This window comes from Centropristis striata, chromosome 7, assembly GCF_030273125.1.
Source record: "Centropristis striata isolate RG_2023a ecotype Rhode Island chromosome 7, C.striata_1.0, whole genome shotgun sequence".
Taxonomy (NCBI): domain Eukaryota; kingdom Metazoa; phylum Chordata; class Actinopteri; order Perciformes; family Serranidae; genus Centropristis; species Centropristis striata.
Genome location: NC_081523.1, coordinates 24,373,378 through 24,397,960, shown reverse-complemented (window position 1 = coordinate 24,397,960; position 24,583 = coordinate 24,373,378). Strand labels below are relative to the sequence as shown.

Below are 24,583 nucleotides of genomic sequence, written 5' to 3'. Positions count from 1 at the left end.
CATTTTTCCAACAGTGCAAGACTAGAGCAATCACAATATTTGAATTTCTGTGTGTAACTTCTGAACATACAAAGTGACCAGCAAATCCAGCTGTTAGACAGATGTAGGGGACTAAAACGTAAATTTCACTCTTGGATGAAGTGGTAATTCTCAATCAGATCATAGCATCCTGATTTTTGTACCTTTGTACCAAAGTATCTGCAGTTTGTTACTTGCCTCTGTGTCATTCTGGCTGAAACCATTTCAGTATGTATTTGATATTTACATATTCTATTATCCATCATGGCAACTCTACACATCACTGCTGTTCTCCAAAACGAATGAGCAGCTTTTTTCTATGAAAGATTTCTCACAGATCACATAGACGCTGTTTATTATTGCACAAGCTTCATCATAAAGAACCACACAGATGACACACACAGCCTCAGAATATATTCATTTGCGATAATAACATTTTCTCTTGGCTATTTGGCAGGACTGAACACAAGCATTTTGTATGCTCAAACAGAACACTACAAAAAGATTAACATTCTTTCAGAAGTAGGGGAACTTAAGCCATCTGTACTTTAATACAATTATTACAGTAATACTGACAGATTATGGCTGTTTTTATTATTATGCTGTCCAATTACCAAGAAACATAACAGCAAAAGGCACGAGTGAGAAGTAAAAACAAACCCTGAATGAAACACCCAAACAGAACGGCACTGGAAATAAATGTGAACAGATTGTGATTTATGATCTTTTTGACAGGTGACCCCTTTACACTCGCCCCTCATCACAGGTTACTATCATGTCTTTGAATTGTTCAAGTTTCACCCCAGAGAGATTTCCTGAAATAAATTTACACAAATGTGTATAGAATATTACTCCTCTTTCCTTTTCATTTAATTATCCCACGACCCACTGCAGGGGTCCCGACCCCCAGGTTGGGAACTATTGAAGTAGGGATCATATGAAACCAAAACATATAACCAGTAGAACTTAACTTTCTGTTTAGAGAAAAAATAGGAGTCAGCTCCAGATGCACCAAATGTTCTTAACCATGTGTGATTTTTCAGAGCATCAGTTCCAGGGAAATGTATTTAAAAAAATAAAAAACAGCTAAAACGCATTATAATCGAATAAATAAATATAATAATTTATAATATATTATTGTATGTTGCCTAAAATTTGGACTGTGAAAACAAGTATGGTTTTTTTTCACATCAGGTTTAGAGTGTTCTCCACCACTCTTTTTCAAGAGTAAAAAACAAAATTGGTGAATCCCAGAAATCAATAAATCAATGGATTTTAACAAAATAATAACTAATCTTGGATACAAGCAAAGAGGAAATATGTTTGTATATCACTTCCTGCATGAGGCCAACTGGGTTAGGATATGACCTGGAGGTCAGAGGTTACCTGGTCTGTATGACTCAGTGTTGTTGTGTCATTTAGACTCACAGTGAAACACGCCAATGAAATATTTTCCTAACATCCTAAAAACACATTTACACCCTGACCTGATCACAGAAAAAAACAACAGCAATTAACGCCTCCACCGTCAATATATTCAACATTCAACTTTGAATAATTACATTTATAAAGTATGTCACAATATAATTCATAACATCTTCTCTTGTTAAAATCATTCTGCTACTTTTGCATGTTCTTACTCTGAACACACTTTCATAGGTTTGGCATTTGGCACAGGAATAAAATAGATCGTACTTTACAATAAAACTATAACGCTGATAATAAACTAAATTAGAATCTACACTTTATAAAAATAATTGTCAATATTATAAATGTAAAATGATTCTATTAAAGGCTTAGTTATGGAAGTTACTGCAGTTTATGTGATTGTGAACTGAAACCAGCTGCAGTCAGGCTCCTCTGGAGTTAAAACCAAGAAGAGACAGAGAGCAACACTCAAGAAACTCAAGATAATCCAGTATGACGCGTCATTCATACCAGCAAAACAGCTGTGAATGACTCCAAATAATGTTCTTCGCTAAAGGAGGGTCTTTTACAAAGCAGGTTTACAAGTAAGTGAACCAGATAGCTTGAAAAAAAGCTGACATTTCTTCCAAAATCTTGTTTAAAGGAATCCTGTGGTACCTATACAGGTTTTTCTTTCACATTAAAATGATGTATCTCTAGGATGAAGCATCTTTTTTCACAGTTATTTGGGTAACTTTATAATCCCACTTGTGAAAATGACCCTTGGTCTTGTCTTGGAGCTGAGCAGCAATGCTCTGCAAACACTCCAGCTGTCCAGATGTGGGCGACACTGAGCCAGTTTTTTGGCTTTATTTCCTCTTTGCAGGCCCTGTATGTAAGATCTTTAGCTTCCTGTTAATAGCATATGACACTGATCTAAATTCAGCTCTCTGTCTCACCCCTCAATAGCTGGTTTTATAGTATGGAAGAGGTCTGTGAAACTCGGATCTGTGTCTGATGCCTGGGAAGCAAGAAGCTGCCGCCCTTTCTGTACATCCAGCAGCTCAGTCAGTCTTCCAGACCACATTGAGGACCTTCACCACCTCCTCATAGATGATGAAAACTATGGCCACATCCAGACACACACGACCCAGCCGAGGAACTGTCCCTTTGTAGAAACTACAGGTGGACACAGATAGAGAGAGAGGGGTCAAAATATAAAACATCAGTGTTTAGGAAAAAGCACAATTATAGATGGCTGATATATTTACACGCACACAATTTTATTTATTTTTTTCAGAAAAATAGTCAGTTGCAATCTATAAAAAATATATTCTTCTACATAAATCATAAAAATATAAATAAAATATAAAAAACAAAAAATAAAATAAAAAAAATCTTATTTTATTTGGTATTTATTTTTATTATTATTTAACATATACAGATATGTAGTGAGATATATATATATATATATATATATATATATATATATATATATATATAGCTCTTTATATTTATATATTTTATATTTATATTAGTATATTAGTTTACATTTTCAAGGGGATACATAGCAAATGTGCTACCATTTTCAATTGAGGTGTACTTCCGAGGCACCAAACTGAATCATTTGCAACAAATAAACATGCAGGTGAAACGTGGAGGTGTACTTACGCTGCCAAACCTTCATATTTCATGATCTTTACTGCACAGTCCAATGTGCTTTTATATTTATGTGCTTCCAGACCCTTTGGAAAGAAAATAAATACATTATTTACAGTTATTTCTAATAATTTTCAGCAGGTGGCAACAACTTGACAAGTTTAAATTAAAACACCAGCAGGGAATACAAAGACCTGGGCGACCGTATTACACCATACCTGCATCCTTGTCTTGATGACATCTAGTGGGGTGTTTCCAAAGACGCTGGCTGCTCCGGCTACAGCTCCAAAGAGTCCAGTCACCAAAGGATTCATGGCTTTATTGGGGTCGTCACCTGGAGGGAAGACATAACAGTCAGCGAATGCAAATTCAGTCCAGCTACTGACTTCTGTTTCCACAAGATAAGGAGGCCATTAAACATGAGCAACTCCAAACAAACTAATTTCCTATCCCATCAGCAGAGTTGGTTTTTAAATATCTCCAACACTAATGAACTCATGGAGCCTTGTGCACACTGACCTTTGTACCAGTTCTTGAGAGAGGTCATCACGTAGAATCGAATAGCTTGGTTGGAGCCTTGTTTCAGGACTGTAGCAGTGAGACCCTGGTATGTCCCTCTTAACCCTGGTAAGGCAAGATAAGTAGGTTAATTTAATGTGTTCTTCATACATTTAGTGAATAGTTTTTCCAGTTGCAGTATCCTGTCTGGCCAGTAGATGTCAGGTGAATTACATGCAGGCTCTACCTTGTTCCCTGACGATCTCTCTGACTCCGTGGTAGAAGCCCTTGTATTTAGGGTTGCTTGAAGTCTGGTCATGAATGAATTTAACCTTGGGAGATAAAAGAGGAACAAGGTGATCCAAAACAGGAAATGCTGCTTTGCTATTACAGAGAAGGGCGACACAGAAGGTGGTGAAAACTGAACAAATGTTTAGTCTGGCCTTCTTTCAAAGAGACTTTCAAATTAAACAGTAAATGTGCATGAACATAATATTTAAAAATTCTGCTGAAAATATAATAAGCTGAGAAGAGAAGCAAATTAACCTTGCTAGGGTTATGAATGTCCTATGATTTGTTTCAAAAAGCTGACTGGGCATTTAGCGTGACACTAAAAACAAAAAACTAAACTGAGAAGTCTGATCACAGAGCAGACAGTAACACACCTTGACAGTTTCCATGGGACAGACCACGAGAACAGCCTCCATGACTCCGGCTCCAAGCCCACACAGCAGGCCTCTGGTGCTGTCCAGGCGACCGTTCTCATCTCTCGCACGGTTGCTGAGGAACTCAAACATCCCAAACCTGAGGAGCAGAGAGACAACAGGGAATAATTAAGATGTTTAAATACATTATTGCAGATTAATTTATTACTAAAAACAGGATGATGTCCATAACTGCACATTACATCTCTGCAGAGGGGTGGATGCAAGACACATGACTTGGATTCATGTCGGACTTGAGTCGGTTCCTGTCATAGTTCCTGTAACAGTAGGTGTCACCAGGTCCAAACACACACACACACACACACACACACAATACAAGCCACACACTTTTGCTGCTGGTAAAAAATAAAAAACAAATAGATGATAGATCTGCAGTAAAAGATAATGAGATTCCTCATATTAAGACATTACTACACTTACAGCATATGTTAAAAGGCCACAGATAGAGAGATAATTATACTGCTTCTCACTGATACGAAATCAGGTTATACAGAAGGATGTTTCCACTCAGTGACTCACTGAGTGGAAATAAAAGCAGCGTTACAGTTGCACCTAAAGGCAGGAAACTTCCTTCCACCTCCTTTTAGTGGAGACAAACTTCTAAAAGAGCAGAGAGTGCTTACGTTTTTTACTTTATTGTCCTTCCTGCATCCTTATTAAAGATGCGCTAATAAACTGTTAGTTTCTCAGTAACCAACGAGTGACCAGCAACAGCTGCCATGGAAGCCAACCCAGAGGGCGAGAGAGAGAGAGAGAGAGAGAGAGAGAGAGACAGAGCGAGGGAGAGGTGTGGTTTATGTATCTCTGCAATCAGAAAATGTTGTTCCAGTGAGTCCTTTACAAGAAAGGTTATTTATAGATGGAATTGAATTGTGGCGAAGAGAGGACGCTGCCCGGTACATTTAGCAAAAGGGCGGGGGAGGACAGACACTTGGTCTTGATGAATGCTTGTTTTCCCCTCTGTCTTTTCTCAACCGTCTACCTGCCGTCATCACAGGTCTCACAGCATCCATCTCTTATACTCGGCTCATGTCATTTTAGTTTTCTTCCCCATCTGCTTTTTTATGGCAACATTTTCCTCTGCTCATTAACCTTCCACATCTGTTCCTCGTGTCTAACGCCTCGCACAGATTCAGTTTTGAAAGACTCCATGCAATTAACTGACTCACACTGTCAAGCAGGAGCAAATAACACATGAAAATAAATCTATTCATCTTCCTCTTTATGCACACCACTTTTAGCTTTGGAGAGAATGAAAAATGAAAACTTCCCAGCAGCTTTCTTCGACTGCACTGAGATGGCAGTGCACTTAATAACTAACCTTAAGAAACAAACGCTATTCGTTAAAAAGCTGCTGGAGAGAAATATGCCACTGCCAGGCCTGCTCCTGTGCCAATTTACTCTCCAAATTCTCCCCGACCCATTTATACCATCGGACGAAACTTCACCGCTATGAATGTGACACGTTGCATTTTGGCCGACATCCACAGTTGGAGATGAGTCATTCTGGACAGGAGAGTGCTGCCCAATCTTCATTAGTGGGTCTTTCTACAAGGTCAGTCATGCTGATGAGAAGAGGAGGTGAAGGAGAGAGAAAAGAGTCGGTGGGAGAATAAAAAGGAAAGAAAGAAAAGAGGCTGGGAAGACAAGAGAGAGGATGTAGATATGGATGAGGGGTTAAGGGAGGAAAAGGTCAAAGGCTCTCTTGTCTGTCCCTCTCAAACCTCCCTGACAATCCTTCAGCAGGCTGAATGGTGCATGATGCTGCAAAGGCAATCAGTTAATGGGATGGTGGAGAAGGCGAGATGGGGAGGCAAAAGAGCGATAGAAGGGGGGGAGGGGAGGGAAGAAGAGAACGGATCGAAGAAACGACTCAGAGGAAGCTGTGGTCAATGGAAAAAGTGCCAAAGTATTCTCCATAAATCAAATCCATCTCTCCTTCCCCTTTTTTTGTTTAGATGGATTAAAAAGATTACTGAGGATTCATGGGAAGATTAATAATGAAGATAAGACGTGATAGAGAAAAGGAAAAAATAACACAAAATTATGTGTTTGTTTTGTCAAACTCGCCTCTGATCTTTGCTTTTTTTTTGTGAATTGCTGAATAGTTTGTGCCATATCAGTTCTCCTTCTATACCACTGCATTACAAGGTGGTGGCTAATAATATGTTGAAATTACATGTTGCCACTACAGAAACACTGCAGGTTTAACAACAAAACCATTTGGTTCTGTTTAGGAAGATCCTGGATTTGGCTTAAACAAGTACACTTGTTTCATGCATCCACTTCAACTAAGGATCCTTATTGACTTTCCATTAGCATTGCTGGTGGCACATAATGTGTTAAATGTACATAATGCAGTGTTCAGAGATTACATTACATGTGTATCAGGGTCAGATCAGGGTCAATTCACAGATTTTTGAGAGATTTGGTTGAAAAAATCCACTTTGTATGAACAGCTCAGAGTCATACGTACGTAGACTGTCCAGATGAGGAAAAGAACCCACTAGTCTAAATCCTTTAATCAAATGTATCTACCTTGCACATAGCAAGTTATATTTCTATATACAGTGTTTCCACCTATGTGCATTTTCTATACAACATAGTCTGAAAGAGGAGAAGGTCTAAACCCCTCTACTCCTCTGTGTCCTCAGAGAAACAACAGTAGTCAGTTCGCCTCTGGAAAGGGTGCTGAAGGCTGACTGACACACACACACACACAAACACATACACTGTGCATTAACATACACACACCCATTGACAGAGTACCAACTCAAGTCTCCCTCTCTGTACCCCTATTGAGACCCTGCCTGAGTTTGAGTGGCATCTTTGCTCCGCCTGGCTGAGCCTGTCTCTCCATCGAACAGACAGGCTACCCTCCAGCATAACACACACACTCGCACACACACACACACACACACACACATACACACACACACACACGCACACACACAATACAAGCCACACACTTGCTGCTGGTAAAAAATAAAAACCAATAGATGCACACACAGAAAGAAAGACAGAAAGGGAGAGAGAAGAATGGAGTGAAAGAATGAAACAGGGAACAAAAAACAGAGGCAATAGAAGCATCTGACTTAGTTTTGTGCAACATGTGTGCATGTGTGTGTGTGTGTGTGTGTGTGTGTGTGTGTCGTACGCACTGCAATGTGCACACTTGTCTGGAGATAAATGTCACTGCTGTGAAAGAATAATGTAATTATACTGAAGGCTAGTGTGGCATTTATGCCTTGCATTGTGGGTAATGGACTGGAATAATTGGAAGGTGTGAGTTAGTGTTTCCAGGTAGAACGGCTCAACTAAAAGTGCTCATTTTATTCCGGCCTTTACTGCATGTTTACATTCTAACTTTTAAATTTCTTAGAATATAAACATGCAGTACGGAAAAATATTATTAAAAGAAAAGTAATAACATATGTGATGCAATAAAGTAGCTTAACTTAAGAAACTGCAAAGAAATACTGAACAGCTACCTAGAAGCATCAGAAAGTGTTTATTCAATCATTTCAATATTCAGTTCCTTTGGCTCTAAATTTGATGAGATGCGCCCTGTTTTTATGTTTACATAGGTTGAATTTTATATCACCAATTTTACCTGCACTTGAGTAAATGTTTTAGTCTTGTACATCTACATCAATATTTCAGAATGCTTTAGGTTATTACCTGACTGCAGATTTGGGTATGGATCCATACAGCAGTGAGCTGAGTCCTCTGTACAGTCCTTTAACACCGTGACCATTTACTGTCTGTTTCACACAGTCACCTAGAGGAAGATACACACAAGCACATACATTATAAAACACCCAAAATAACAACAACATATATGTAAAGAATAATTTATTTGGTAGGATTATGTTTTTTATGATTTTAGTGCACTAATCCTTTTGAGAATATCCCAACCACCACAGTAGCAACTGGTGAGTCGTCCCAATAGTATAATCAATGTACTGCAACTGCATTTATTCATTTATTTGCTCTGTGTAATTCAGTATGGAATAAGCCTTATTAAGAATACACCAGAAACATCTGTCCTTCACTTTTGCTTCATCAACAGGCTGTTTTTTCCCCCAAAACTCTGTGTTTTTCTTTGAACCTGCGTCTCACTCTTGCAGACATCAGTCCAGTTATCCATGTTCGGCTATCTATCCAGATGCACAACGGAGCAGAGAAGCAACAGCTGTCTTCAGCGCTCATTAGCCTGGACTCAGATCCTCGGAGCCGCAGCCAGCTTTAACACTTTAACCAGTGTATGTGTGTGTGTTTGTGCGTGTGCGTGTGTGTGTGTGTGTGTGTGTGTGTGTGTGTGTGTGTGTGTGTGTGTGTGTGTGTGTGCGTCTGCGTGTGCGTGCGTGTGTGTGTGTGTGAGTGTGTGTGTGTGTGTGTATGCATGAACGGTTAGTGTGCATTGGTCTGTTCTAAGTCATATAAACAAGCACAGTGACAGCCTGCCAGAATCCCTAATGTACCTGGGGATGATGGGTAATTAGATAATGAGCTCCTGAGAGAGGCACCGAGACTGGATGAAGAACAGAATATACTTTATTAAGATAAATATATAGATCCGAGTCAAGCCAGCCGTTTCCCCCTGTCTTTGTGCGAAGCTAAGCTAGCTGGCTGTTGATAGTAGCTTTATATTTTTGCTGTACAGACATGACAGTGGTGTCATTTTTTCAGAGCTTCATGGCTTCTTCTAAACTCAATATTAATATTTGTTCAAATAACTTTGGTGTTAGATATCATGCCTACAATCTATTCTCAAGAAATCTTATGCAGAACATTACACAACACAACGTATCATATCTTACAAAATTTTGATTTGAATTTTACACACAATTTCTGTTTTGAACACTGTGAAACGGAACCCACTTCGATAAGTTCAGGAAAAAAAAATATTTGGTTAAGGTTACAAAAAGGATATTAATATAACTTCTTCTATAACAAACTACTGGATGCAGTTATATTGGTGATGTAGGTGACATAAAAGGTGATGTAGATCATGATGTAACAACTTTATAGAAGTTTATCTACATGTTAACTTGTTATAATAACATTGACTTAAGTTACAAACAGGAAATGAACACTAATCAAAATCCTAAATTAGGTTGATGTATCCATCTTTTCACTTCCTCGCCTCTCTTCCTCAATTCCTTTGCTCCTGTCACATTTACTACGACCACTAGTGGTCGCAATTTACCAACAAACATCAATATCAGTCTTAATAAGCTTCACTTCCTGGCTCACATTTTCACCAGTTAGCCACAGATTACAGTTCATTACTTTTCATAGGTATAACTAGGAACAGTGAGTGAGAACAGCCTGTAGATTTTGCTTCATACAATTCAATTTAATCCCATATTCAGCCTGATATGTTGGCAAAACGGTAGAACGAAAGCTGCTATAAGAAAAATGATCACACACACACACGTCACACTCACCTATTCCTCTGTATTTGGGTGGATTAGCCTTTTCGTCCAATTGTAACTGGGTCTTGACATACTCTGTTGGGAAGGTGATGCAGATCTCTATGCCACCTGCAATTCCACCTGAAAAACACAGAACATAAAAGAAAATGTTTATTAATGTAAGGAACATAAAGAATAGGCATAAATTAACCTGCAACTGAAGAGAAAGTGAATGTTGAGGAAGTAAAGGGAAACGTAGTTGAAAAATTGCTTAAACTTAGCGTACCATGTCTGCCCGTCGGCCCTATGAATTTCACCGAGGTGCCATTACGTCATGGATCATTACAGTGACTCCACAAATGGCTTCCCCTCCATAAACATTAAAAGCGCTGCAGCCGAGGGAGGAAGAGTAACGAGCTAGGAGAGGATATATCAACTGTTACTGCCACGGCTAAACTACACAGAGGCTGCGCCGTTTGAGAGAAGAAGAGAGGGCTGTGTGAGCAAATGTAGCTGCCTCCAAAATGTTCTGTAGCACATATCTACTGTGTTATTGCAGAGACGAAAATATACAAGAAGGAAAAATAGTGAATGAACATGTGAGGGACTGCTAGAGAGTTCAGCCTGAAACCCGCCACGGTCGATGAGTTGAGTAGATGAGGACAAGTGTCCAAAAGCGAGACCGATGCACAACACAGATGAGTCACGAGGGAGGGAGGGGGGATAGAAAGAGGGCTGACATTAATTAAATTATCCGCTCAGCCTGCAGGGAGGGGCTCCATTACCCAGGCCAAGACCCTCCATTAACTCAATGACACAGTTACACACATGCACACTGTGCAAGGGAGGCACACACATCATGTGGCTACACAGATATATACACACATGCTCCCCCTTTTACCAAACAAAAGAAATTCCCAATCTGAAATAATTCTGGTTTTCTGGTCTTCTGGTTTATTATGAAGAGCATTTTACTGGTTATGATGTGTATTTATGTGAAGGAGAAACCACAACAAGCGAATGAATAGGAAGTGAAAAACAGAAATGCCTTCTTTCACATGCAATGTCCAAATCTTGCTCAAGGGAAATTGGTCTCAACGGGAAGTGGTTGAGATTCTCTCTGTTTCTGGGAATTAGGAGTTGTGATAAGATGTTTACTAAAGAAGTTGTACCTCAGAAGCTTTTAAATATATATACAGTACTGTGTAAAAGTCTTAGGCAGGTGTGAAAAAATGCCTAGAAGAATTAATGCTGGTTTGAAAGTCACACTAAATATTGATTTGATTTTGATTTTTCTTCTGTTCACTCACTTTGCATTTTGTTCATTGATAAAAAATAAACTATTAGCATTTCTATTTTTGAAAGCATTCTTATTTTACAGCATTTTTCACAGCTGGCTAAGACTTTTGCACAGTACTGTATATATTGTAAAACAAGATAACAAGAAAAAATCCCATTTGTGTTTCAAATCTAGTTTTAAGTTTTTTTCTAAATCAAATCATTCCTTGTTTGCATAAAATAATTTTCAATACATTTCTGATCAAATTATCCTTTATATTTTAAAAGGTGTATTTTTGTGTATTTTATTTTTCTCAATTTATTCTGGTTCGTTTCCACATACTGCAGCAGTGAAGTAATGTGAAGTCAAAGTGTGAAGTAAACGTGCATATGTGTCATTTAGCTGTTTTGCACTCTTCATGTCACTGCTGCCAACACAACCTTTATCAATGTGGCACAACCAAGCAGAGTCCCCACTTGAGATAAAAATATATATTTAACCCAGGACACACATTTCAGGACTGTGCTGCATTGCATTACTAACCATGCACACTAAATGTACATAACATCTGGAATATCTTCTCAATATCAGGTTGTACTTGTTTAACCCTCATCTAATTTGTCTCACAGCCTAAAAAGCCTCTGAGTCATCTGCTTCTCTTTATCGACGTCTCCTTTGCTGTGAGTCGGGCTGATTTAATAAGGGAATCAATATGGGAAAATGGCTTTTACTTAAGGTTGCACAATTATCTAATATAGTCATTTATCGTGATCTGTCTCCATATGATTGTACTGCGGCAAAATTCAAATATTAAAATTCAGATGTTTGACATATAAATGCATGCTAATTTAAAATTTACAACAAAATGTGTCACAGCATGATATTTTAAAGACCTTTTTTTAAAGATATTTTCTGAAGATTATAGTATTTTATTTTGGTCAACCTTAACTTTATCCAGCCGTTTATTGTAATCAGTGTGATGAACATGATTTTGTAACATGATTTATTTGACTGGCACAATAAAGAACTGCATATCACTTATTCAGCACAATTCATAAAAACTAAGACCCACTAAGCTGAATCATGGCATTCATGTGAGCTCACACACACACACACACACACACACACACACACACGCACACACACACACAGGTCAATGAGCTGAAATTCTTCTAATCCTGGTGGAGTAGTAAGTAAATGTTAGCTGGCAGAGACGTAAAACAGAAATCACATGAGCTGTACAACTCTCCATTCCAGTCGTGCTGATCCGGGATCAGTGGGTTACTGTATCTCAGAGTAGAAGAAACAATAAACCTCATTCATCTGATTTCAGCCGATACATCGCTGCACGTGAAAACCAACCAGCAGTCACTCAGAAGCAGCGACTCAGCAACACACACATACATACAATGATCAATCCTCATCAGACACACGGTGCCTGTGGAGGAGAAGCAGTTTGTTTGTCTTCTAGTCCATTTTGCAGCCTACATCCACAACACACACACATATTTTACACACACGTTTTACAGATGACACCCTAAATGACTCCCGTGTAGCTGCCAGACGTGGGTTATATGAGCAAAATGGCCATTAATCTTTATCTTCACAGGCTCGCTCTCCCCTGCTTAATTTTTCTCCCGGCAGCACCTTGCTTCCTCTCTCCTCATCCCCCAGCAACACTTCTGCACCCTGTGTCATAAAATCAATGCATCCACATAGATCTTTGACACTTACTATTACACAGAAAGAATAGGAAATGGCACTACGGTGTTATTCAGAACCCAGGGGCGGTGAAGAACAGGTAGTGTCCACAAGCTAAGCAGCAGTTTAATAAATCAGTAATTATAATCAATTCATAATTCAACCAACACTAGACAAAACTACAACTATGTGTGATCGTTTGACATATAATTCCAGAGTCATTATTATGCTGCTATAAGAGCTCTGATAAAATGCTTTCCACAAGAATTTGAAGGTTGCAGCACAGATTTGTTCCCATTCAGCCACAAGAGCATTAATGAGCCACTGAATCTATACAAAAAACTGTTTGATACGATGGCCTTGGAGTGCAAACCACACCAGCACTTCACTCAACACGCCAGCAATTCGCCACAACACGCCAGCAATTTGCCACAACACACCAACAATTCATCAAAACGGAAAGGGTAGGTACATATTGGACACTGATCCTCCTCCTGATTGGTTGCTGCCTTCTCCATAGTCAAACCAGCCACCCCTATATATGTAGTGCGCCCGTAGTGTGATATTCATGGTAAATTCATTGAGGCTGCTCAGAGCGAGCTGACATGAAGGATAAACATTTTACTGTCATTCTTTCTCACTTTGCAGTATAAAACTCTTACCTGCAGAGAGGAGATGAAGTATTAACTTTACAATAGTCGAATTGCTGGTGTGTTGTGTGAATTGCTGGTGTGGTTTGCAGTATGATGGTGTTCAGGTTGGCTCTAATCAAGTTAACAAACTTGGAAACCATTTCTTTGTGCACACGGGGCATAGTCATGTTCAAACAGGACCTGCTGGTGGTTCCATATGAGAAGTCAGGGGATAACTAATTATGTTTATCCTCTGGTCACTGGCAATCCATCTGATAATGTCAAGACATTTCACTTAAAAACAAAAACTAAATGTGGCCAGCTAAAATCTGCTAGCGTCACTAAAGAAGAAGTTTGAGGAACATCCTCTGGGGACCATGAATGTCAAATTCACTGCAATCCATTTAACAGCTAATATTTCAGTATTTCATCACTATCAAAGTGATACAACAGACAGACATTAGAGGTCTGGTAACAGTCAAACACAATTTCCTAAAGCCTTATCTTCAAATTGCTTTTTGACAACCAACAGTCCGAATATTCAGTTTAGGATCACAAGGCAAAGAGAGGCAACAGGTTCAGGGTTGTGTTTGTGATTGAAAAATTACTTAAAACCCCTGATTTGTGAAGGTACCCCAGGGACCAGTCCTTCTGCTGCTGCCTGTGCTTAATTAAATGGAAAGATTGTCGATGAGTAGCTCAGCTAATTTAAACAGAATATAAATTATGATTTGTTTAAAATAAAATAGCAATGAGTAAATAGTGGTCAGATAATTAGTGTGATAAATTAATTATAATGGATACATGGTTGAAATAATTAGTTCAGCTTCACATAGGCTACTTTTGAACACGCTGTGTACAATCAAACATATTCATGAATGCATGGTGCACACAAAACACAAATTCACAGCCACTTTTTTTGCAGTACAGAGAGACAGAGAGGCACAGAGGAAGCCAGGTGAGCAGGCAGCCAGCCAGCTGACAGGGAGGAACCGTCTCTGAAATCTGTGACTCTAATGAGCATCCAACACATCTGGTCCACCAGGAAACTTCCCTTTTCTTCTGAGAAGATGACAATCTAGCATGGCCTCTGAATGAGGCAGGTGTGTTCGAAATAAACATTTTTAAAGCACTGTCACCGTAAAACCTAAATTCATTTTTAGTTTTACTAAGAAATTAGGCTAAAACTCACCGCAAAACAGTCAACAATGTCTATTTATGTGTGTGTGTTTGTGTGAATATGTGGATGTGCCAAAAAATTAATAAGCAGTTTTCCAGCAGAATCTATCTATTATTCATCCAGATGTTCCTTATTTAGATTATTATCTCTCACTTTAAATCCTCTGGGGGGGAAATATGTTATTAAGTCAATATCTCCGGTCCAAACAGGGAACATAGCCAGAGGACTGATGTACTTCAAACATGAGGTGTCCTATTAACACAACCATAATATTCCTGTTTGCCTCGCGCAAAACATGAAAAGAATTATTCATCTGACGTCTGGCCTTTTAGGCTTCCTCTGTCCTGAACAACACCCCCTAATGCTGCACGGATGCTTAATTACAGGCTGGATGCTGATTAACTTTACATGGGATCAGTTTTAACTGCAGCATACAGATTGAACACTGATTTACATGAACAGAACAACTACGCACAGGTTGTTTTTACAGTGTGTACAGTTGCCAGGCTCTCTACAGTAGACCAATAAAACCAGAGGGTTTTCACGTTTTACATTTATATTACTTTCCAAGAGGTGTGAACTTATAACCCAGGAGTGTCTATTCAGTCGCCGTCCTGCATTTTCCCAAATTACATTATTACATCTTCATGCAATTATGAGCTTTTGAAAACTCTTCTTTGTTTGGTGCATTCAAGGAAGCTATGATTTCTAAGATTTAAGCACTATTTGCTATTAAGCTTTGATCTGAATCCACCATGGATGTGTACTGGGTAACAGACCCAAAGATGGTGCCTGTTTGCTCCAATGAGAATGGCTCGTCTTTCAACTTTACTGTTATGGTTCAGTCTCACCTCTCTCTTCAGCATTGCTTTAAGAGGAAAGCTGTTTTTAATGAAAAGATCTATAAACACTCTACCAGGCAAACAAAACTTAGCGAAAAGCTGCTAAAACATAGTTGAACATTTAGCAGCTAAATATATTTCTTTCAGGATGATTCAACCCCATCGCTCAGTCAGACGCTGATTGAGAAAACAAGTTGTCAAGGCCTTTAAAAGATGGTTGTTGGGCGACCATCTTTCAAGTCTATAAATCAGAGTGTTTTAGAGCCTGACAAGGTAATTACTTGAAAATGAATTACCCCGCCGTGATTATATAACTCTGACATAGTGTATAATAACCACATGTTCTAGCTTATCGATTCTTTAAAACAAGTTTCAAATCTCTCTAGTTCATTTCCACACAACAGTGAACTTAATTTGACTGAAAGAGAGAAAGTGAGGAAATTTGAAAAACCATCAGTGTGGTGCTGCAATAAAGCCCCATGACATTCTCAGTGAAGAAAGATTGAAAATGGAGCATTAAAGGGATAGCTTAAGTAGGGGCTTTATGAGGTACTTATCCAGAACTAGTGTATTATCTACAGTAGATGTCAATCGGCACGCCCCCAGTTTGTAGAAGCAGGCAGCAGTACCAGCATAGAAGCTGCGGAGGATAGGGGCAGCAGCAAAATGTTTTGGCCACCTAAAAAAGGCCTACCTGAAGTGTATGATATGTTTAGAATATTTTTCCACTTAACCTCACCATCAGACAACAGGGGAATTAAAGCTGTGCTCTCATCAAAGCCACCAGACTCCACTCACAAAAACATTAATTTTATCATGCAGAACACAAGGGTTGCTGGTATTAGACTGACTTTGTTTGTGTTATTGTGTGACCTTGGTGTTTTAAAGGGTTTTTGTTCAGATTCACCAAAATCACACAATAACACAAGCAAAGATTGGAGGCAGTGGTAGGCCGGCAACTACTGGGTTCTGCAATGTAAAATTCCTATTTTTGCCAATTGAATCTGGTGGTTCCACATAAAGAACATGAAGCCTACACTAAATTCTTAAGGTGGCAAAAATATGTTTTACTGTCACCTTGTCCTTAGCAGTATTTCCTTCCATGCCGGTACTCCTGAATGTTTATCCTAACTGAGGCATTGCGATCACAATCTACTGTAGGTAATACAGTGACTTGATAAGCATCTCATACAACTTCACTTTAATAAATCCAAACAAACACTTTATTCTGACAGTCATATAGACCTAGTGTATTTTAAATTACTGCACTGATTTCTACACTAGTATTTGTTTATGTGGCTGCATTAAACCAACATCTAGCTGACAGCCTGTTACAGCAGGGGGAGGGTGGGGGCGCACTGTAATTTATCATCTTGCCTGCTACTCGAGGTCTGCGAGGACCAAACAGCAAAGGGGAGGTGACTGTGTGCGTCACCTGTGACGTGAGAAACAAGGAGTAAGCGCAGAGTTTGACGAGCCCTCTGAGCCTGAGAGGAGACAGCCACTCAGAAAACCTAACTGGCTGTCTTCAGGCCAGAGAGAGAGAGACGGAGGAGAAGAAAGATGAAAAAGAGAGCAGGAAAAGTGACATAAAAACAAGCATGTCTCAGTGGAAAATCCAATGAGAAATCAAGATTTTTTTTCTCTCTTGTATGTATCCCTCTGCTTCCCAGGCTCAGCTAAGAAGGGCTATGAATGAAAGCCACTACAGTGTGAATGCACAGCAGCCAGCAAATCAGGACCAGAGACCTATTTAGACCGCTGTCTCTCCCTCAGGCCTCGCACAGATAAAACTCTCCCTCCTTCCGTGTCTCAACTTCAGTCATCACCAGCGGTTGTTGAGAGGAGACTTGAACGAGCCAATGGGAGCAGAAAGAGCTCACAGATGTCTAAAAGCTTTGGAAATGTGCAATGGGCACCCCTCCTCCCTATCTACTGTCTATGTGGGCTCTCTAATGCATTAAGCTTTGACCTTCCACTTCTTGCTTTGTCTACTTAGAGCCTGCGGGCGTGTACATGTGGCTCACTTACTCCACACAGACATACTGCGGAAACAACAGATAAATCAAAAGTCGCATCAGCATGGCAGAACAGTGCGAGACAGAGGTGTCAATTGGATTTATGAACTGCCATGGCTGAGTGAGAAGAATTTCACGATGTAAACTGTGTGTAAACTGTGCTTTTTGATGGACGACATCTCAGGTCAGACTCAAAAAGACAGTTTATCTATCGCTGAGTCAACCCAGTGATGCTCTGAACATGCACTTTCATTAAACTACACATACTGATGCACACTTTCATTTCCAAAACCTTTGATGGCACTGGCAAATCAATGGTTGCCAGACAGTGTGGCCGGAGGAGTCACAGAGTGCACAGAGTGGAGACAGAGAGAGAAAGCAATGAATGCTGCTGTTGCAAAACTGGCAAGACAGGCTTGAGACGAGCTAAACAGCACAGGGAGCTACACTGGGCCATATCCAGTCAATCAGGCTGCACGGGACTGATGGGGGAAGGGAAAGGTCTCGCCAAAGCCATTTCAGTTTCGCAGTAGCTGACAGGACGACACGAGTCAGGAGAGGAGGATGTTTTGTCCTCCTTTCATTCTACACACCACAAAATCATTAACTCAACAGTTGTTTTGATCCAATTTCAATCTTTGTGATACAGTATTATGTCAGTCATAGCAGTAAATACAGTTTTGGTTTATAAATTTGATCACGAACCAAACTACAAGTATGCCAGAGTGTGATATTTATGTTGAATTTAACCAGGAGTAAGCAACTATGATAACATGAATTACACACAACATTGTGTGACTTCAGGGTTAGAAAAAACAAAATCCTCAAACACAGGTGGATATAAAGGCTTGGATAATTTAGAAGATCTGTCAGCTGACGACTGACCGGGAGACAAGCACCATATTTGTTTGACTTTAAAGGTATACAATGTGTGAAATGCCACGTACTGTTGAAATCAAAGCCCAGATTCATTCACTTTTGGAACAAGTTTTGTCCACTTGGCATGTTGCATCGCTGTAATTTGGATTTTTGGCGTGCTGTGCCATTTTTGTAGCTTTCTGCCTAAAGAGGGACTCCCAGAAAAGTCCTGAACACAAATTGAGGAGAAATACAGGCAAAGGGCAGGGTCTATGACATTTTTTAAGGAAAATCCAGCATAGTATACCTTTAAGAATGCAAGCAGAATGAATAATAGGGTAAGGGACTTGACAAAATAAAGCTCCTATCGATGTTAAAATAAATTTTGTTATTACAGCCACATTTTAAAGCCAGAATGATTCATTAAGTGATCAAAAGAAAATCAGCAAAACAACTAAAATAATTGTAAGTTGGTTTGTTTTTAACCTCCAATCAAAAGGAATTCATTCAAAATGATAGAATATTCAGGATCTAACTGGTGCCAGAAGAACAAGCCTGAAATCAACAGAGTGCTGCCAGACAGCAGCATGTAGCCTTAATACAGGAGCATCTCTGAGAGGCTCTTCATCAGCCGGAGCTGCTGCACCCTGATCATCAGCACAGGAGGGGGTCAAGAGCAGCAGGAGAGGAGTTTCTGAACCTCAGTGGGGATAAACTGATGAATCAAGGGAACAGCTAAAACAAGCAGGGCTGAAGATGTGCTCAATTCATTGATTTGTTAAAAAAAAAGATTTGCTGGTTGCAGGTTATTTCATTCTCCTGTGTCATATTAACATGTAATAAATTATTTTGTGAGTTTTTTTGGCTGCTGTGCTGATCACACTAGGAGAATATTTTGGCTTTGGTTACTTATGGTAGACATATATTTTTAACATTTTATTGACTACATGTTTAACTCATTCTAAATGAAATCAATAGATTGATCAAACATTTTAATAATTGTAAATTATTAAAGCATTGAGATGACAGAAGTAGGGCTGGGCTATATGGCCAAAATCTTCTATCCCGGTGTAGTATAAATAGGTCATTTCATATCTTCATTTTTTATTAGGAACCATAGAGCAAAATCAACAAAATGTAAAAGCATCGTCCAAATTACGTTAATATTGCTGTAGCCCATTTTAGCGGTTTGGTTTTTTTTTTACATAGCAATACAAACGATTTAAAAAATAGCTTTACAACTGAAATATTTAATATTGTTATGATTATATCATATAGCCGAGCACTAGACAGAATGGATCAATATTTTCTCGAACACCATCAACAGAACATAAAAGTTTGACAACAATCTCACCACAAGGTCCATTAAGTAGCTAATCAGGGACCTTTCAATCATATCATATGATCTTTATCAGCAGATGGATTTCGCCCTTAAAATATTTAAAGTGCTCAGAACAAAATAGAAACAAGAACATCTACAATCCCATAACAACTGGTCATAATATTAATCTGTTGAAGATCACAGTATATGATCAACAGCTGCAGAAAAGCTCACCACACAGCCACAACTGAGACACTGTGTGGATTGTCTCAGGAGAGTGTCCCCTGCACTGCTGCATGCATCAATCCACTCTAATAGCATTATGTAAAGAGCACTAGAGGTGATCTTTAGATTAGAGTGATAAAATCAAATCAGTGCAGCAGCCAGGTAAGATGTGACCATGACAGGACAGCACTGTTCGTAAGGACAGAGAAAGAAAAACAGCTGTCTTCTTCTTGGGTAATGAGTCTCAAGGCCATTTCTGTGTGACAGCAGGGTCAAGGGGTCAGCATGGTTTGAGGGCAAGTGTTAGAAGTTGGCGGAAAATGTAGTAACTGTTAAAATACCATCTTGTTTTCCCAACTCATTGTTTATCCTATCACAGCTCTCGGATATTCTTTCTCTGTGCGGACCCAGTAATTTAAGAAACGCAACCTTTAATTTAAGAGAAACGCCTTATGATGTACAACAAAACAAAAATGAGACCAAACGAAATTCAAAATAAACACTAATTATTTCACACAGGCCTGAGAAAACGTATGTTAAATCCCTATAATAATTGTCTCTGCCAAAAAACCTTATTTGGCTTTTCTTCTTAGGGTGTGACTACATAAAGTTTCTATTGACTCCACGATGATGTTGAAATGGTTTGTTTTGTCTTCATTTTATCTTTCCGGTATTTATTACAGAGTCGCTCCGTTGCGCACCACTAACAAGCTTACGCAAAGTATCTGAAAACAATAATAGTGTTTTATCCAGCTGTAACTTCGTTGCAACCAGTTACATTTTGTCTGACTTTTCCCCGGGACAAATGATGATGAACTTACCTGCCAGAATAGCTTTTCCCGGGTGAGTTAATTTCGCTTTCCCCGCCGGCGCCGCTGCCGCCAGACACCGCGGTCTGACGAAAGGGCTGATAAATGTGCCTTTATCCTGCATATTTACCGGGAAAAACTCAGTAAAACCTTCAAAAAAGCTTTACTGATGTTTATCTTCAGGTAGGAAGCTTGCAGTTTGTTCTCAAGTAGACTGGAGCGCGCAACACATGGACAGCCGCTGTCTGGTGCGCTTTCCTGGATGCAGGTGAGCTGAGACGCGTCCGGAGTCTCCAGCGGGTCTCCGTATGTTGACAGTGGGCGGATACTGGGACTGTCAAGGAAGTTGGGATGTGCTATATCCAATAGCTGTTATTTGTCACCATGGTAACGCTATTTCACGACAGCAGTGCGTACGAGAGAAAAAAAAGCAACCCGGAAGCAGGGAGGGAGCGGAGGGAGAGTTCGTATCCGTATCCTGTTGGTGATTTCTCCGTGAAGCGAGTGGATTTCAAACAACCAGCGAGTGTGTTGGGTGACAGGGGTCAGTGGGGGACACTCCACTGGTGAGAGGAGACCGGCCACTTTTTGTTCCACAACAGAAGAAGGGCGGGGCGCAGCCGCTCTCTGTCTGTATTACCATCTGAATGAAGCCCAGCGAGGAAGAATACAATCACATTCCCCTGTTATTAAACCTTTTACGACCAAAACCTTCCGCGTCTCTCCAACAGCAGCCAGTAATAGGTCCAACCCAGCCCAGCCACACCCTCTCCAAACAAAGAGGCTGCAGCTCTCACACAGACAGAAACCATCAATCAGGTCTTGGCAGCTTGGTGACCAAAATGTGAGTCCAGCAAGGGATGGAAATATGGCAGCCAGAAAAAAACATCATGTTAAAACTGCACATTGAATCCAGAAACAATAGAGGATAAACTCTCCAGAGAGATGACAAATATTACCCCTGACGTGAATGAATTAGAAAAATGCAGCACCAACACTGTGTAAACTTTATTCCTCTTTCTGTATGCATGACTTGTGCAGATAAAGGGAGTGCTTCATGTGCAGCTCAGGCTTTGACAAATCCAAAGTTGACACCGTGGCGTGTATCATACAGGGACTGTCGGACAGCACAGGAAGTAAACAACTATAAACTGTCACCACTTTGAGCAGCCTTGCCTCAAGACGTTGCCATTTATTATTAACCTGCTGTTTTTGCATTTTGTCATTTTTCTTACAAAAATCATTATGCTTTTTTTAAGACTACAACAACACACTATAGACAATACATACGGTATTCCATAATATTTGACTTTTTTGATTAGTTAGGTATTTCAATATATCTTAAATTATACATTGTTTTCAGAACAATAATGATTATTTTTTTAACCACCAGGATGTGAGCTAATGTCCCCCACGTTTTCACCTCCTCAAGTCTGTCGGAGCTTCATCACCGTTTTCTGTTAGTTCAGGTGAGGAAGTTTCATTGAACATTATTTTGTTTTTGACACAACATTAGTAATACTTGATATACTTGAGTGTAACATGGAAATTGTGCTCCTGGTTGCAGCATTATAGTTTGGCAGCACATGCACAGACTACAGCATATAGCATTTTTTTTTAATTATTTCACCTCCTTTCATTCTTTCTTTTGTCTTTTTGTCACAAGCATCCTGAAACTCCAGATGTCCAAGAACTAAATAGTCGACTGATGAGATCGACCGCTCTGAACCCAGCGAAAGGTTTGCGGCTGCAAGGGGGTGGAAATTTCATTGAGTGTCTCTTGGTTTGGTGACGTATCCCTCGAAGGCTTCAGAGGCCACACACGCACGCACGCACACACACACACACTCTCACACACACTCACACACACAGTACCGTAACCTCATAAACAAGTGTTCTTAGTCCGTATACAGCAAACACTTTGTACCTGTTGTGAAAGGACAAACAAAACTATTGCACAGTAACCGTCTGTCTAATCAGAGCATGAGACAGTTTTGAAATTAAACATGAACAAATGAGCCCGTTTTTTTCCACCTCAATGTATATAAGGCCGTAGCAGTGCTTTAGGAGGGAGGGGGGAGACACGCCTGCCCCCTCCTCTCCTCAGTAATAAAGTCTCTTCCTCATCAGTGCTGAATCTCAAGGAAAAAATAAAAAAAGCTGCTCTATGGTTAATAAAGTCTACATGGAACAGCAACAGGACAGTGTGGTTTGGTGTCACTAATGTTATCTTCGGTATGTTAATTCCTCTAGGAGCTGAGAGGTGACTTCATGCTGTGTAGATCAGTGATGCAGTTAGAACGTCCGAGTGGAAAAGAGAAAGGGGAGGAGGGGAGGCGGGAGAGGGGAGGGAGGGAGGGTCCAACAGCCTTGCAAATAGCCAGTCCTTCCGAAGTGTGTGTGGAGAAAGTAGAGATGATGGGTTTCTATTGCAGTTTCATTGGGAGTGAAGGCCCAGTTGAGTTTCAGGTGTCTCTGTGCCGCCGGACCCAGAGCAGCACGGTTCAGTCTGGTTCAGGTCCAAGGTGTGTGAGTGTGTGCAGGAAGGAGAGGGGAGAGGGGTGGAAGAGACGGGGGTCAGGCCTCTACATGTTGAAGCCATAGGCAGGCTGAGCGGGGAAGCCTGCAGGGGCGGCGGGGTAGCCGTAGCCTGGGTACGCTGGCTGGGGCGCCACTGGAGCAGGAGCAGAGGCGGTCAACATCAGCTGCTGGCCTGGTCACACAAACACACACACGGTTACATGCTAATAGATGTTTTCACTTATTTTATTCTTTTACAAATCAGCGCACAATTCTAGACTTTTTTTTTCCACAGCCTGTCACTGATACCGTTTGGGTTGTTTTTTTTTGTCTTTGTCATAAGAATTTCTATCAATTAGAATTATTTACAATTCTTTATGTGGTGCCCAAAGAGCCATTAATGATGTTCATGGTGATGTAAAATAAATCTCTATTATGCTAAAATTGTATTTGTGACAGCTCTTTATTGTTATTTATTTAGCAGGGATAATGCACAATACAAGTATTGTACTAGATACAGCTAAAAGCTCATTTTCATTTGTAGTCCCTCAGATAAAAGCCCTGAGTGAATAACAGAGTTGTGTTATTTTTGACCACCAACAGGTGATTTCATTCATTATGGGTAAGCTCAATGGGAAGGGAACATTCATTCTTTCTCAGATTGTAAAATGTAAAAATAGATTGTGGTGCAAAATGAAAGCAATTATGTTTTCAGCTGAAAAAAATGGAATCTGAAAAAGGCAATAGCAGCAAAGTTGCTTTTCCAATAACCAACTAAATGCACCCAAAATTCATTGCCTTCATACAATCTGATACCTTTAGCTAATGTTGAACTTTAACAGACATTCTTCACCCTGGCTGTACAGACAGTTGGACACAGACAGATAAATACTGCAGCTCACATCCTGCTGTTATCACAGAGGGAGGCAATTTTCTCCTATTAAAGAACCACAATCGTCCATCTCTCAGGGTGACACGCTGCCTGTTAACCTACCAAACACTATCGGCTGAGGCTCTGTCACCTCCTCTTCTGTTTTCCTTTGGCTGTCTGCCTCCTCCAGTTTGTCCACCTGAGGGCAACAAAGAAACAAGGACAGATCAGACGAGGATCACTCACACACTGTGCACAATAAAAGAAAGTCTAATATCACACATTGCAGGTATCCTGCGGAAATCTTGTAACTCCATGTCCTCAACTTTGCAGTTTGAGCAAAATGCAAATGCAAATTTAAAAAATTGTCCCTTATCCTATCTGTGAAATGATTAAAAACAATGTCAAATGAAAATACTATGTAATATCTACTGTCTATATGATATATTTTTGCTGGACACCTACAATGTAGTGATCACAGTGTGCATGTTTAATTCAAATTACAGTTTATTTGTATAGATAAGTATAGACCATTAACTCCAAATGCTTCAGTTGAAAGATTACGCTAACGTTTGTATTTCATATCAACAAATCATTACT

The 24,583-nt window shown here is 39.8% G+C and overlaps 2 protein-coding genes across 4 annotated transcripts in view; both read right to left on the bottom strand.

Annotated features, from left to right (window-relative positions):
* Positions 1–365: 365 nt before the first annotated feature.
* Positions 366–20,718, bottom strand: si:dkey-178e17.1 (tricarboxylate transport protein B, mitochondrial). The gene is made up of 9 exons (XM_059337218.1): positions 20,605–20,718; positions 9,761–9,868; positions 7,989–8,088; positions 4,248–4,386; positions 3,830–3,914; positions 3,604–3,708; positions 3,303–3,418; positions 3,097–3,170; positions 366–2,604 (listed from the first exon to the last, which is right to left on the bottom strand). The coding sequence occupies exons 1-9, from the start codon at positions 20,714–20,716 to the stop codon at positions 2,490–2,492; spliced, it is 954 nt and encodes a 317-aa protein (XP_059193201.1). The 5' UTR covers positions 20,717–20,718; the 3' UTR covers positions 366–2,489.
* A 1,031-nt stretch (positions 20,719–21,749) lies between these two features.
* The window catches only part of cltcl1 (clathrin, heavy chain-like 1), a 30,692-nt gene continuing 27,858 nt past the window's right edge, over positions 21,750–24,583 (bottom strand). For all 3 annotated transcript variants that reach the window (XM_059336883.1, XM_059336885.1, XM_059336881.1), the window contains 2 exons: positions 24,107–24,182; positions 21,750–23,305 (listed from right to left, as the gene is read on the bottom strand). In XM_059336883.1, coding sequence (XP_059192866.1) covers positions 23,178–23,305; positions 24,107–24,182 — 204 coding nt within the window. In that variant the 3' untranslated portion in view covers positions 21,750–23,177. The remainder of the gene's footprint in view (positions 23,306–24,106; positions 24,183–24,583) is intronic.

What these genes read in the sequence shown, in the direction of transcription:
- si:dkey-178e17.1 (XM_059337218.1), bottom strand. Translation starts at nt 20,716, where the DNA reads ATGCAGGATAAAGGCACATTTATCAGCCCTTTCGTCAGACCGCGGTGT. An exon ending in ATACCCAAATCTGCAGTCAG is followed by an intron (nt 4,387 to 7,988) that starts GTAATAACCTAA and finishes TCTGCTCCTCAG; the next exon opens with GTTTGGGATGTTTGAGTTCC. An exon ending in AAATATGAAGGTTTGGCAGC is followed by an intron (nt 2,605 to 3,096) that starts GTAAGTACACCT and finishes GTCCACCTGTAG; the next exon opens with TTTCTACAAAGGGACAGTTC.